Source organism: Octodon degus, unplaced genomic scaffold (genome assembly GCF_000260255.1).
Source record: "Octodon degus isolate 3935 unplaced genomic scaffold, OctDeg1.0 scaffold00002, whole genome shotgun sequence".
NCBI classification, from domain to species: domain Eukaryota; kingdom Metazoa; phylum Chordata; class Mammalia; order Rodentia; family Octodontidae; genus Octodon; species Octodon degus.
Genome location: NW_004524578.1, coordinates 12,723,749 through 12,739,557, shown reverse-complemented (window position 1 = coordinate 12,739,557; position 15,809 = coordinate 12,723,749). Strand labels below are relative to the sequence as shown.

The 15,809-nt window shown below is 51.7% G+C and overlaps 2 protein-coding genes across 2 annotated transcripts in view; both read left to right on the top strand.

Annotated features, from left to right (window-relative positions):
* St8sia2 (ST8 alpha-N-acetyl-neuraminide alpha-2,8-sialyltransferase 2) overlaps positions 1-8,790 on the top strand; it is a 66,363-nt gene extending 57,573 nt beyond the window's left edge. Inside the window, exon 6 of the mRNA XM_004623271.3 lies at positions 4,442-8,790. Within this exon, the coding sequence (XP_004623328.1) occupies positions 4,442-4,727 (286 nt within the window). The 3' untranslated portion in view covers positions 4,728-8,790. The remainder of the gene's footprint in view (positions 1-4,441) is intronic.
* Positions 8,791-12,231: 3,441 nt separating this feature from the next.
* Positions 12,232-15,809, top strand: part of CUNH15orf32 (chromosome unknown C15orf32 homolog) — a 70,374-nt gene continuing 66,796 nt past the window's right edge. Inside the window, 3 exon segments of the mRNA XM_012513750.1 lie at positions 12,232-12,361; positions 12,364-12,433; positions 12,771-12,943. Of these exon segments, the coding sequence (XP_012369204.1) occupies positions 12,232-12,361; positions 12,364-12,433; positions 12,771-12,943 (373 nt within the window).

The window sequence follows — 15,809 nt, the reverse complement described above, 5'->3', positions numbered from 1 at the left end:
CTAAGACTCTTCTTAAAAAGTCAGATGTGGGACCACCGTGCTGGACAATAAAACTGGCTGTCCCTGGAGATGCCATGGTTCCAGACCACCACCACACACTTCCTGTTGTCCTAGTCACAGTGAAGCCAGGTCTGAGTTTTCCTTACATTTGTTCCCACTCCAGGCCACTTAGTCGTGGCCCCTGCCAGGCCACCAGGCTATATGGTTCTCCAGGTCCAACTGTCCTTAAAACCCCGCAGCTCTTCTTCCATATCGTCTTTTCCCTCTCAATGTATTATCTCTTGGGCTCCTTTTGGCAGAACCACCTACCTGCCTACTCAGGAATTCTTACCCATGGCTACACATTTGAGTTACTGAAGGAGGCTGTCAAAGTCCCCGGGTCCAGGTTGCACCTGGCAATGGGACCCAGGCATCTCCTAAGCTGACAACCTTAGCATCTGAGCTGAAAATGCAATGGAATAGCATGTCAGGGGGTGCACTTCCTGTTACTGAGTGAGTGCAAGCCAAGGTGTGTGTGTGAGGGTTTTGCCAGGGTGAGAGGACCCAAATATCAGCTGCTGCTTTTCTAGAGTTCTTCTCTTTGCCATCCCCCTGCCTTTGCACCAGGGGTTCTTCAGGCTGGGCCCTTTCAGCCTAGAGAGTGCCGAGGCGGCCTGAGGACTGGCCTCTTAAGCTACAAGCTCTGCATCAAGCCTGTCTCAAGCCACTACTGTGCCTTCTGCAGGGTGGCTAAGCAGGCAGCCATGTAGGACAGTCCCCACACAATCACACTAGGCTGGCCACGTTCTCCACTGCCCCGTATCTATCAGAACTACAACACCAAAGAAAAAATACAGATTTGCAATCAGAGGACCTGAAGGGAGCCCCAGTTCTAGCCCTCATCAGCAAGGCCCTCAGTCTGTGAGGTTCACAGCCTGCAAAGTGCTTGGTAAGGATGGGGACGGATGGGTACTGAGATCAGGGCCCGACCTCAGCAGCGGGGTGACAGGAAGGAGGGACGTAGCCAGGAGGCCTGGAAAAGAAGGAAGAGGTATGAAAGGGCCTCTCCTGAGGGCCTTCAAGCCTTCCCTTGAGCTGAGAGCACAGTGGTGTGGAGGAAGGTTGCCGTCCAGCCACTAGAAAGCGCTCGGGCAGCTCTCACAGGTACTTCATGCAGCAAATGGCCAGCAGAGCTCTGCACCTGAAGCTGCTCTAGCTAGTGCCCATGACCCCTCCGCCCAGCAACCGGCTGCCCTGGGCCCACGCTGTGTGGTGCCGTGTACAGTCACCCAGCCTCTTTCTCCTCTTGGACTGAGAAGCCCAGGAGAGACCTCTCTTAGGGGAGTGGAGCCGTGGGGGCAGACTGGACCTCGGAGTCGACTCTGTCAGCACTCTGGGGGGCAGAGCCCACACTGGAGCACAACAGGTATGCTGCTTCTGGGTTCCTTCTATTCCCCAGGGCCAGGACCAGAAACCCTGGGCCACTGAGGCGCATTGACAGAGCAACAGCCCCGCCCCAGCCTGCACACAGTGGGACACATCGGCTGCCTTGTGCATTCCCAGAACTTTTTCTTTTTGAAACAAGTAATATCCCACCCCTTTCCCCATGCCCAAGCTGTGGAAACCTGGCCATGGACCTGTGGGAGCAAAATACAAGAGGGAGAAAGCCTAGCATGCGGACTTCTGGAAGCACTCCTCCCTCCAAATTCCCACTCACTTTTCCAGCCCCTTAACAGCCCCCTTAACACAGGGATCAAGACATACGACCCCACAAGAGCCCAGAGACTGTGGGAAAGGCAAGCACACTGTATCTCCCTGAGGGCCACAACAGGGAAGAGACTGGGATACAGGTGCCCAGAGACCAGGGCGAAAGAGCAAAGGCAGTGCTGAAGCAGATCTCAGTAGGAGAAGGTGCTATGAATGGCGCAGTGCCTGGGGGGCTACAGCCATTTCTCTTGGGGACACAGGTGCACTGTGGGATAGGGTTGTGGGGCCAGATCTCACAGAGCTTATGTTCTGCACTACAGAACTGGATTGCATCTGCAGCAGGGCAAGGTTTCTGTAAGGAGTACCCAGAGTGCTGCGCAGTGGAGGGTGAATGGCAGCACAGGCTGTCACCAAAGAGGCCTCTCAACAGGGCAGGGAAGAAATAATGGAGGCCATCGTACACCCGCCAACACTTGCTGCTATCATTTTCCAGTTGCATTGTGCTTGTGGGCTACAGCAACCATTGTCCTCTTCTCTGCCTTTGTCCTCCATCTGATTCCCTGTTGGGAAATTCTGAGACTGAGGGAATTTCTCGGCCCAACAGGATAAAATAGAAGAAGTCTGGGGAAGTGAGTCTCCAGGTGCCAGACTTACCGGCTTACCATTATTGTCTAAAGGACCACCCGGAGGCTCCACTGTGCCCAGGACAATCAGGTTCATCCTCCTTGAGCAGTGTGGGAAATTTAAATCCCACACGATTGATGATCGGTTTGGAGGGGTACATGTGAGGACCATTCTAGAACATTCCACTCGATGAACATTATGTTTCATTGAAATTATATGGATTATTTAACCCCATCTGATGCAAAGACTAATACTTCCTCCAAACAAGTGAAAAACAAACAAACAAACAAACAAACAAGCTTTAAGTTCGACTTATGCATTGTGTTGAGGGTTTCCTTTTTGAGCATTTGAAGGGATCTCTTTGCAAAAAGATGGAAGTGCTTGCGATTATAGAAAACCTGTCCCTCTCCACCTCCACCCTGTAGCTGAAAGTACTGTGAACAACACAGAAGTTTCCTGGTTCAGCAAAGTGTAGATGTGTTTGTCCGGCATGCTTTCTGGCATGAGCTGAATTGGTGTGTTTGACCGTGACGTCACACACATCCCCGTCACCGGAAGCCACACTGACCTCCACTGCAGTTGGAGAGTGGATGCTTCGTACCGTGGCAGGTGGAACCTGGGTGACAGAATGCCACAGAGACTGTCTGAGGCCAGGAAACGTGGCCACAGCCAGGCTAAAGACATGGCATTCAGAACCCCTGAATTACATCTTTTGCCCCAGCTGTAAGTACCGCACATGAGCAGCCAAGTCGCAGCCGAGAATCAACATTCAGGTTTAACTGCAGCGTCGGCACTGTGTGGTAATACAGCGGGCTTGGGGCTGCAGTTCAAGCCCCTGGTCTCTGCAAGCTCTGCCATCCCTGCCCTAGGGTGAGGGCTACTTTCTACTTTTACTAGAAATAGAAGCTAGGTTATGCACCACATGGAGCGAGTTCTAAATCCAGGCACTAGAAAGCAAGAATGGTAGCACACAGAATAAGGATTTTCTCACTTCTGGAGAAATTTCTAGATCCTTTGAGTGACTGATATCCAGATGATCTCTTGGAGGTCATTTGTGCTGTGATCTGTCACTCCATATGTATAAAAAATTCAATTTGGCAGAAGGGGCTTGCTCAAAGGCACTGAGACTGCTGGTGACAGAACTCCCTGTGCTTCACCTGTCCCCCTCCCAGCCTGTTCCCTCACCTGTGCATGGGGACAGTCCCTTCCTCAATGAGTTCTGGTCTACGATACCAGAGACCCTCTGTGCACACAGGACCCTCAGTCTACACCCTGCTCTCCCCTCTTGGTCAGTTTTTCTCTAGTGACCTTTGGACAGTTTCCAGGAGACAGAAAGCAAGGAGTCCCTCTCAGAGGCAGGAACACAAGCAGGAGTGACAGGCCTTTGGAAGAAAAAGTGTAGGCAGTGCCCAGCCTCTGTCACAGGGAAGACCACTGTCCAAAGCCCATCAGTTCTCTGGGGAAGTCACTCAAGGCCAGAGAGTGGCACCTGCGGGGCAGAACAGGAAGTGAGCCACCCACCCTCCTCCAGCCCCGTGCAAGGATGGCGCTGTAGGCAGAAATGGTAATGCAAAATGGGATGTGCAAGGGACTGTCCACAGGGCAGCCAGCACCATGCAGGAAAATGTGCTTTGTCAGAGGTCAAGACTAAGTACAGCTCTACCCACCCGTGCCTGCTGGTGGCTCATGTATGCTGCAGTTACACGGCACTTGGGTAGTTGCACAAACCTCAAAGCCAGAACTACCTGTCATTTGGCCCTGTGTAGATCAAGTCTGCCAGCCCTGGTTGTTGTTGTCCACAGACCTGAGTTCAAGCTAGTGTGCTGCTCCCTTCTACCTGGGTGAGCTCGGGCAGCCGCTTTTCATCTCTGGGACCCACTTCTGCACCTATGCCGAGAACAGGCTTCATCTGGGATTTCAGGAAGTCAAGCCCCAGTAGGGGTTCAGCTGCTTAATGGGTGGTGGGTGTCAGTACTCTGAGGAAGGAACTGGGATTTATAACTTGGCTGGTCTCTGGCAATGCAGGAGGTGAGCCACTCAGGGCAGAAAAAAATCTCCCCTCTCTCTGGAAATGATGATTCACAAGCTCACATCACTTCTTTGCTTCTCTTTTCTCTACTTTGTTTTCCAGATACTGGCTGACCAACAAAGTCCACATCAAAAGACCCACCACTGGCCTCCTGATGTACACCCTAGCCACGCGATTCTGCAATCAGATCTACCTCTATGGCTTCTGGCCCTTTCCGCTGGATCAGAACCAGAACCCTGTCAAGTACCACTACTATGACAGCCTCAAGTACGGCTACACCTCCCAGGCCAGCCCCCACACCATGCCCTTGGAGTTCAAAGCCCTCAAGAACCTGCATGAGCAGGGGGCGTTGAAACTGACTGTCGGCCAGTGTGATGGGGCCACGTAAGGTGGGCACCTCGTGGGACTCAGAGGCTCACATTTCCTGCCAGCTACACCATGGGCAGATGGGAGTCGGGGTGGCACAAACAATAGAACAAGCAGGCTAGTGGTTTTCTTTGTTACAGTGTAAAACAGTGACCAGAATATATATATCTATACCTGCATATATATATTGACCTGAGTATTTATAGCTGTGTGGTGTTCATCTAGCATTAGGCAGATAAGCCACAAGAAGAAGGCGTGGAGAACCCACCTGAACCAGATTGAGATTCAGTCCATCTTTAGGACGGAAAGACTTGACAGGCAAAGAAGCCAGCTCCATGGCTTTGGATAACAACCAGCCCCCGGGGCTGGAGGGATCCTTGGGCTCACGGATGAGTGGAGAGCCACCTGTGGTCAGCTGCCCAAAGCCCTGGGATATGTGGACTCCAGGTGATCAAGACCCGGAGCGGACACTTGGCTAGGTCTGCACAGGTGCTGTTGGAGGTTGGAGACTTTAGCTGGAGGAAGGAGCACAAAGAAGCTGAGGAATCAAGGGCCACAGCAGAGCTGAGGGCCTCCTTCTGTGAACTTAGAGTTTGACTGCCCGAGTCACGGGTGACTCACAAGCCCCAGCCTTGTCCGCACAGCTGTAGAGAGAAGGCTAGACAAGAAGCAATGGATAAGCCGTATCCTGGCTAAAGAAGAACCACCGAGAACCTTGGCAGGTGGATAACCCTGAGGAGGCAGAGTGTTCTAAATCATGCCTTTTAGAACTGAGACCTCCTTTTGTGGGTTTGCTTCGCCCCAGCGCAAGGCAGAGGAGCATACCAAGTATGGCACACCCTCTGTGCCTGGTGCTCTCAAAGCTACTGAGACCAGCTGCGGGGGTGGCTTAGCCTCCATCCTGCCCTCTCAGAATGTCAGTGAAGGACTCTGCTGTCACCTCTGCCACCAGGGAAGGCACAACAAAAGCTTCAAAGGACACTGTCAAGATAAATGTCATTCTCTTTAAAATAGACACGATTGCCTGTCTGGGTGTCCCCCAGCCAAAGCCCCAGAACGTGAAGCCTGAAAGAACAGGCACCGAGCTCCGGGTCTGGCAGCTACTTGCTTTATTTGCTTTTTGTGTCCTGCACATGGCAGCCCTCTGCAGCCAGACTGCTGTGTCACTGTCACTTTCTTGTCACTTTCACATCCTGATGGTCGCACTCTTCCTCGCAGAGGTCCAGTGCCCACTGCACATCCACCCACCACCACCTCCCCAAGGAAGCAGTGATTGTCGAATTTTGCAAAAATCCTTTTCTTCCCCTCTTAAGGTTCGTATTTAAGACTACTACAGAAATAAAAAGCCAAACACAGCTCCAAACACTGGACATAATCTCCTGGGAAAATCTAGGCTCAATGCCAGTACCTTGGGGGCTGGAATCACAGGTCACAAAGAAAGAAGCATTAGTCAGCTCTATTTGTTAGATGCATTCCCTCGCCTGATAAGTAACAGTCTTTTAAAACAGATTTGAAAGATAAGTAAAAAACCATTTTCTTGAACGTGAAGAGAGTTAAGAAAAGTATCAAGATCTGCTCCTGAGTGTATGAGACTGGACATAATTAATCAACGGCAATTCAGAACAGAATGTTGGCTCTAAATTAATGTCTGATGGGAAGTAAGAGGCGTCAAATGCAAGGAAACCCAGAGCTGTCCACCACACACACGAATGCCCCAGCCCGAGACCAGCATGGAGATAAAACATCCCTGCATTCTCCCCTTTGTTTTTGTTGTATCTTGAAATCTGAGACTTGGGATTTGCATTATAAAATGAATTTTTAAAAGAGCAACAGTCCTAATAGCCTCAGTGGGAACTGTGTAGCCCAGGCTCTTCATGAACATGGAAATGATTAGTATCATATTTTATTTGTCTCCCAAGCCTTTCCTCTGGAGAAGCTGAAAGGTCCTGGATGACAATTTCCAAAGCTTGCAGCACTCTGGGGAGTAGATGAAATGATCAGCAAAACCTTGGTGGTCTAGCCAAGACCTTGGATTCCAGAATGTTCTGTGGTGAGATCTGAGGCGAGCCCTGAGGTCAGGGCTTGGAGTTGGGCCTGAGCTCTGTCTTCCAGGCAGCACCCTGTCCATTCAGGAAAGTTAGAGACCAATACAGCAGAGAACTTGGTCTCTGGAAGGTTGTAAAGTGCCTCCAGGTCCCTCCAGAAGAAAGCAGGAGGCCCAGGACACCCATACCTGCCTATCCCCTACCTTAGCAAGTCCCGCACTGCCAATTCCCTGGGCGTTATGGTAGCGGGAGCTCTGGGGTCTTGGTTCCTCTTTCTGCACCTGAGCAGGTACAACCAGGAGACAACCTCCCTTCCCTCCCAAGTTAGAGTGCCCTTCAAGCCAGGTTCCCAGGGAGACAACCCACACCCATCACTGATCTACCACCTTACCCGCCTCCCCTCACAACTGTGGGCAAGCATCTGTCGGCCTCAGCCTGCCCTCACTGCTGAAGCTGCCCAGCAAATCTCTAGTCTGCCCACCATTGCCCACCAGAAGCCCCGCAGACCCATCTCCATTTGCCTCAAGCCCCCCACAGATCCCACCTTCAACCTCCTCCCTCATTAAAGAGATAGAGCCATCTGAAATGAGGGTTCTCCTCAAGACCTCTCAGCCCCTGTCTTCCCCCTTCCTCTTCTACTTCCTCCTCCCATTTCTGAGGAAATGAGTTGCTTCCCTGGGCCAGCTATCCTTAGCCCCTCTCTGCCACCTCTGATGCTGTTCTCCAGCTGATGTTTACTGTGCCCAGCCTGGCTCTCATGGCCTCATCACTCACCTCCCAGTGTCCAGGCCTGGGCAGGGTGTCCAGTCCCTCCTGCTGCCTTTTCTTCTGACCACACCATGGCCTCCATGCCTTGCCTGTTCCTGGGACCTGCGCTGCCTGCCCTCCATCTTGTCTGTTCAAACAGCCCCTTACTGAGGAACTACAGGGACTCCTGGATACCCCTGGCCCTCCTCACAGGGGCAATGTCTTCCCTGGGTTTCCCTTTCCTTCCCAGCCCCTTTTGGTCACTTATTTATATATTTATTTATGTATTTATACATTATTTATGGCAACACCTACCCTGATCTCAGAGCTGAGGCAGGTCTGCCCATTGTCTCCCTCTCGTGCCCCACAGTGTCCACACTTTGCACTCGGGTCCTCCCCTGGGGCCCCTACACCTTCCATCAGCAAGCTCATGCCTTCATTTAGATCCCACAGCCACCTCTCTAGGAGAACTCTCCGCTCCTCTCTGTGGCCAGTCCTGTCCACAGCTCAGATGTCACACCGCATGTCAGCCACTCTCTCTCTCTGTTCCAGCGGCAGCACCACAAACTGAACACCTCTGATGCCAAGAGCACCTCTGTCTCCCCTTCCCCTGAAACCTCCCTTTTATTCTGCTGGAGACCCACGATCCCCTCAACCAAGCAACCTGAGATCCTGCCGTCGTCTTCCTCTATTGTTTCTCCCCGCTGGCCCCAGCCTCACCTCTTTACGTGTCCCCGGGGCCACTGTTAGTGGCAGCCTCCTCTCCCACATTTCCTCTGCACGCTTCCACGTCCTCCAGCCCTCCTGAGCATGCACAGTGAGGTATCTCTCCTGCTCTCCCATCAACTTTCAAGGTCCTCCTGACACCCAAGTCAATGGCAGGTGTTTAACCCAACACGACACCGCACCCAGTAAGGTCCCATTCTTTCTTTACACTTGCACCAGCCGATCTAGCAGAGTCGCCAGTCCCAGAAGGAGCACCCGTCCGTGTTTCCTCTCTCTGTGCCTTTGGTCTTCACGTTCTCATCCTCTGGATCACTCTTGAATTTCTTCCAAGGCCCACACAGAGACCATGTCTTTCATGAAGCCCTCCCTGACCCACTGACCGCCGAGTCTCTCCCTCCGCTGAACCACCGTAGCACTTTATTTGTACCTTTCTCATGGCACTTACCCTATTCTGCCTTGTATTATAGTTATTCATGCCCTTGTCCTCTGACTTCCTAGACTGTAAGCTCACCACGGGCAGGGGCTGTTTTATTCACCCACATCCATCACCACACTAGGCGTGGTGCATAGCACACAGCAGTTGCTCAATAAATGTTTGTTGGATTCAATCCTGAATGATTATGGAAGGCTTTCTAATTAGCAAAGCCAGTTTGCATCTAAAAGGTCACAAGGACTTCCCAAAACTTGTGTGCATCGGGCCAAAGCAGAAATTATGATCCCCATTCTGTAGGCCAAAAAACTTGGGTGCAAACAAGCCTCAAGCCTCCAAACTCACCAGTGGGATTTCTACCCACGTCTCCTCATCCTCACTCCAGGGCTTTGCTGTCAATCTTCATAGACGGACCGTTGTAAACTGAAAACTGACTCTGAGCATGAGCCTGGCCATCCCAGATCTGGGGGTCGCCTTCAAAGGTCAAGGGCAAACTTCAGCATGACCCCCCATCAGCGCAGGCAGAAGCTCCCTGCTTCCTGGAGAGGACAAAAGAAAGTTGTTTGGGTTTTCTCAGACCGAGCGAGTAGAGCTGTAGGAGCTCATCAATCATGCCTGCTGCTGTTGTCCCAGGGTAGGAAACCGTGCGTCCAGATGGCATAGAAACCCACAGCTCCAAGAGGCTGCTGTTTGATAAATCTCTTCCTGCCTAATTACGGCTCCCCCTCCAGACTGGATGGAGCAGGGACATTTATTGATGCCAGTCAGATGGGACTCCAGGCGTGCATGCTGCCTCATGAGTGCCCTTAATAGCTGCCCCAATAACACCTGCCCCACCCACTGTCTCTCACCAGCACTGCTGGATGTCACCTCTTTCCACCTTCATCCCTACCCTTTCTCCTCTGCCTTAGAGGTCAGGGTGAGCTGAGGGCCACATGGTAGCTTTTCTTCCTGGGCATCTGAGCCCTGACCTGCTGCAGGGATGCCAGACAGTGCAAGAAGGGAGACAGGACACTCAGTGCCATCTCTCAGAGAATCAAAAACAAAAACAAAAAAACCAATGAGCTTCTGTTCTGGTGGCAGGCCATCCACAACAATGGGGGGTTTCCATGGTTACAGTCCAGAAGCAAGGCTTTGGTCTCCTCTGGGCTTTCTGATGAGGACAGATTAATTTCCATTCTCAGCAGTAGAATGGCCCAGACAGTGGGCCATTATTCCCATATGGTGCATTGAGCCATCCAACCCTGATCCTAGTTTGTCTATAATCATCCTCATTGTCTGTAGCCAAAATCCAGCAAACCCATCCAATCCAGATACTAATGAGCCCTTGAGGTCTTTCTCCACTTTCTCACCATTTCTTCAGCCATTCCAACTCCTCCTAGGACCTAGCATGGGAAATGGGGTCACCAAGCGGCTCTAAGAATTATTTAAAGACCCTAAGTGCTTCAGCCACAACGTTTTCAGGTATTAAAGAGTTTTGTCCAAAGGTGACCCAGCACCAACTAGAAGCAGCCAATCCTTGGAGAACTAATAGAAAATGAGGACCTGACAGCCAAGAAGTGGGAGACACATACCATAAACGTGGCACTTCCCGGGCCTCCAACCACACGTGAGAGAACAAACTTGTACACATCAGACTGAGGTGAGGGAGGTTGGGATGATGCAGGAAATCACCCCTTCAGTTTGTTTCAAAGTTCCTCCGTGTGCTAAACGGAAAGTGTGAAGAGGTCAGCCCCTGAGAGGACCCACTCATCAGAACCATGGTGCTTACTGGAATTCGAGTGTTGCGGGGAAGACACTGGATGAGCTGATTTGCACCGGAAAAGCCAGGTTGTGCTTTCTTGCTCTAACGGCCAGGCTGGGTCTGGTGCTCCAGGGAAAGAACTCTGGGCCAAATACGAGATGACCCAAGAGACCACCATTCAAGAGCACAGGGGACACGGCTGAGGTCGCTTTGCTCTGGTGCTTTCTGGCCAATGGAGAAGACATCTAGCTACCTGCTGCATGGAATAATTATGTCAGTGCACATCAAGGAGGGGCTGCACAGGGAGCTCAGTGGGGAGGCTGGTAGAGGCTCAGGGCAACCCCACAAATGAGAGCCGTGCACCTTCAGGTCTCCGCTCAGCCAGCATCAGGGCACACGAGCTCCCCAGCTAAGCCAGTCAGCAGCTTTCCCTCATCCTAGGAAGGGGATGCCAAACATGTAACCAGATCACAGGGCCGGGAGCCTTCCTGCCCCTGGTTCACTATGTCCCAGCCTCACAGGCCTTGTCCCCTTCAGAGAACTTTCAGAGTTGTATCCTAGTCTCGGGGCCTTTGCGCTCACTGTTCCTCTGCCTGCAAAGTCTCTTCCACACTCTTACTGCCTTCTTGTTGCCTTTGAAGCTTCAAATGGAATTTCACCTGCTAGGGAGTCTTTTCCTGGCCTCCCTCAGCTCATAGCTTTCTGTCATATTTCACATTGCATGGTAGGCAGGCTTTGCAAACTACTGTCTTCCCTTCACCCTGCAGAGTAAACGTGAGACCTCAGGGGAGCCCGCCATCACAGATGGCACCAGTGCTACTTCCTGTGCGCACCCATGGTGAAGTTCAATTTATAAACGACACCCAACAAGAGATGAACAATAACTTTAAAAAATGGAACAACTGCAAAACTATACTGTAGTTATTCCCTTCTTTCTTGTCGACTGCCCTCCTAGCGTGCTCAAGGGGAATGTGCTTTCCATAGGGGCGTGTCTGCCTTGAGTAGTCCTCCAAGGCGACTACACAGCCTGCCTGGGGCGCTGGCAACAGGAGGCAATGTGACCATTTCCTGGCACTCTCAAGGGGTACACACCAGCTTTGGCTCTCTCCTGGGTGAATCAGTAGGTCCAGGTACACGTAGCCCCAGGAAATCCCACATGACTACCTAAGAGGACATCGTGGCTCTTGCGTTGAACAGGAGGCTCTTCCCTGCCAGGCATCAGAACAACTCTGCAGAGTGAGGGTCTTTACTAGCTGAGCTGCGCAATGGGACCCCTGGGAGGACATTAAGCCCCTTGAGCCTAGATCTTGACCCTAGAAATTCTAATGTGATTGCTCTGGATGTGGCCTGGGCATCTCCAGCAGCTCTCGTGTGGCGTTCGGGGGCAGCCCTGCCGAGCACCTCTTCCCAGACCCACTTCCTGAAGGCCTCCTTCCCTGATTTCAAGCTCAGCTCTGTCCTGCCTGATGGGTTTGTTGCTGCTGCCATTCTGGATGGCTGTGTGCTGGCAGCAGGAGGAAAGTCCTGGCGGCCGGGCGGCCTGCTTCGCTCCTTGCGTAGCGAGGACAGCAGTCTGGACAGCGCATTCGCTGGAGCTTCCCCAGCCACTGGCACCAAGTGGGCATTTGGTAGACTCCTGTGAATGAGATGAGTGTGTGAGTGCTTAGGAAGATCATTCATTCGCACCCCACAGCTCCCAGGGTAGGAAGGAGCTCTGCTGGTGGAAAGGGCACCAGGACACCCCAAGAGAAGCAGGAAGCACTCCCTGTATCTCCACTAGTCCATGTGCTCTGGGCCCCGTGTGAGATGCATTCCGCAAGCCCCCTGTGCTGTCATGCCCTCATTTCACAGACTAGACTCCAAGATTCTCAGATGGTTAAAAACCTGTTGAAGATGCCAAAGTGCGTGAGTAGGTGGTTTAATACAAAAGCCAACACTGGTAACACCAGCCCACTTAAATTCTGCGGAGGCCATTGAATTCGGCCAACCCACAGCCATCTGGTCAGCGCGGGATCCTCCACAGGAGAGATACAGGGGCGGGACATACTCTCCTTCCATGCAGACACTTCATCAGCTCTGCTCTGCCTTGGCTGTTCTCCTTGGCACAGCTGGCACAGACCCAGAACACATCCTGTGCCAGTTGGTAAAACGCTTTCTTGCCAGGTGGTCCACAGCAACATTTCTGGGTCCCCAAGTGTCCTTGTTCCAGCACTGCAGCCACAGCCCATTCTGATTGGTCAGAGCCCTCTGGGTTGTTGATGATTTTGCATATCACACTTGCCCCCCAGGCAAGAAACAAGGGGGCAGGAGGACTCTTTGGGCACTGGAACCACTGGGCCCCGAAGTGCCATTTCACTGGAAGTTCTGTTGTAGAATGCCTGAAGAAGGTCTGGCTTCCCTCTTTCTTGTTTTCCATGGACACATCCTCAACCCAAAGCAGATGTTCTGGGCAATTCATGTGAGAACAGATTGCACATTCAATTATGAAAGCATCAAGAGCAACAGAAGGAGAAGCATCTCTGACCATGTGTCGGGACTGATAACAGGTGAACAATCATTTAAATAGTACCAGAGCCACACAGTGACGAGCTGGAGGGTCACAGAACCTGCAGGGTGGCAGAGAACCAGAAGGATGCAGAGGACTGAGCCCTGACTAGATGCTTTCCATGGAACCATTCGGAGGAGACGCTGTTTTTATTCTCATTCTATAAACTAGGAAACTGAGGCAAAGAGATTGGTTGCCCAAGGTCAAAAGTCTAGGAATAGGTTGAGCTGGGTTTTATACCAAAGCCATCAGGCTCTCAGAGTGGTACAGGGATCCCCTAAGCTGCATGTTGATGCTGGGGCCTCACCAGGGCCCTGGCGCCTGCACCACCCAGTAATGTGGCTAGTTCCCATGGTTACTATTCCCACCCCAGTTCAGCTGCCAACCCCTCCCACCCGGGTCCCTGCTCCCAGAACCCCCAAGTGGAAGTGCTCACTACTGTAGCAGGGGGTGGGGGCAGACTGGCTGCACTGCCCTGGGCCTCATGCTTGCAGCTGCTGCTTTTGAACTTGGTAGGAAAGCCAAACATCCCCCTCTTGCCATGCTGAACCACTTGGCCGAGTCTGTGGATAGATGGCGACGACCACACCACAGGCTGCTGCTGGGAAAATGCAGAACTGCTTTCTGGCAGGAGTCATCCTGGAAGAGAGAAGTGGAGCCATCGCAGTAGAGGACAAAGCCAACAAGGGAAAAACAGACCGCTGTCCTAGGCAGGACCTTTGCTCTAGGAGCCCACCTCAAAATTAGGCATTTGTTCCAGGCTGGGTCTTCGCAAGAAAATGGCCTGCAGTCCGCCTCTGCAGTGTCAGATAGTGCAGGGGAGCTCAGATGATCCGGGCCTCCTCTGCCTCTGCAGCTTCCCGCATGAGCAGTGTGGGTCTAGCTCCCCACCTTCTGTTTCTTCTTCTATAACCTAGCAGTAAGAAAACCTGCCTGGCTGAGGATTATACTAGATAAGTACCTGAGGTTCTTCACCCACTATTTGAGTCCATTTTGTGCCACCATAACACAGGACCTGACATTGGGTAATCAAGGAAGAACAGATTTATTTCGTGCTGACCTGGAGACAGGGGAGTCTGAGATCAGAAGCCTCTTCCTATCTAGGAAAGATCTTCGGGCTTCAGCAGCACCTGGCAGAAGAGGGAAGGGTGAAAGAAAGTAGCGTTGTATTGCTTTTATAACAAAATTACTCTTGGGATAACTAACACACCCCCAAGACAACGCTGTCAACCCACCCACCAGTCAGGGCCCTGATAAACCTCATCACTTCTCAACAGCTTCCACCTAGCAGCGCTGTTGCTCTGAGGATTACGTTTCCATTGCCTGAATTTCAGGAGACACATTCCAACCACTGCACCTGCTCGAGGCACTAGAAGTGAGTGAACACTCACTGCCTGCTCCTATGGACCGCTGTCTCAGACCAAGGTGGGGAACAGGAGTTTGGGGTGACTTCTGCCCAGCTTCCACCTGGATCAGCCTGGTGACCTTCTCACTATTATTGGAACATGTGGGCGGCACCTGACATGCATCAGCGGCCCAGTAATGAAGGCCTGTGGAATGAACGAAGGACTTTGGGTTGAATGAACGCTTTCAACTTTCTAAAACCATCTCTTCTGGCTAGTGAGCAGGGGGGCACTCTTTAGGCCTCAGACTCCATGTCTGAATGAAACAGATGGGTTTCTCTACCTCCCTCTGCATGAGAGCTTCATTTAGGGTCGTAGTCATCTAATAGCACCATAATTTAACGTCAGCACCCTTAAATTCCTTTCCCATTACAAACCAAAGAGAACTTCCTTCCAGTGGCTTTGTGTCCATGTGACATTAAGGGCAGCAGCCATAGTACTATGCTACGCACCAGGTGTTACAGTAGACACTGACCTCATCCTCCACCGGCCCTCTAAGGTTGGTACTATTTAGCTGTATTGCATGAGCAGAGGAAGAACTGGCAAGTGGCAGGCCGGTATCCGACTCAGGTCAAAAACTCCTTTTATGAATCTCTGCTGCAGCAATCTAAACAACAGTTGAAGTTCATTCATTCACTCATTCATCTCTGTCTTAGTCAATTCAGGCTGCTATACCAAAGACCTTGCAGCTTGAACAACAAACATCTATTTCTCACAGTTTTAGAAGCTGAAAAGCCCAACATCAAGGTGCCAGCAGATCCAGCTTCAGCAGAAGCCTCTTATTGTTGCATCTGCGTGTGACAGAGAGCAGAGGGAGAACCAGCAGTTCGTCTTTTTGTAGAACAGCAGTAATCCCACCAGGAATGCTCTGCCGCTGTAACCTAATGACCTCACAAAGGCCCCATCTTCTCACACTACCGTGTCAGGGGTTAGGATCTCAACACACACATTCTAAGAGCACAGGAAAAGTCCGTCAATAGACATCGCGTCAGCATTCATTTAAGAAGCATCAGGAGTGTCCACCAATGCCAAGGCATAGGAACACCAGGGCCTGGCTCCTGTGGGACACACAATTCATAGGTAAGAGTGGAGGGGCAGACAGACACAGATAAAGGATGTTGCAGGTGAATGAGCAGGCTGCTGAAGAGAGAAGGGCAGGGAGAGACTGAACAGGAAGAAAGGAGCATGGATTTGCCCTTACAGAGGGCTCAGCATGAGAAGCATACTTGAGGGGAAGTTTCAGAGGGTGGCAGGGGGGCCTGTGAATTCCTACAATAAGTGGGCATTGCCCTTGATGCTAGTTTTCCCACTCACTCATGTCAGCTTCTTCCTCTCAACTTTTCAGTTCTGTCTCTGAGCATCCCTACCACCGAGGCAGGAAGCTAAACTTGGAAATAAGCCATACGGACTGAATTGAGGTGCCCATGCAATCATCTCTCCTTTCCTCTGCAGATACATGGGCAA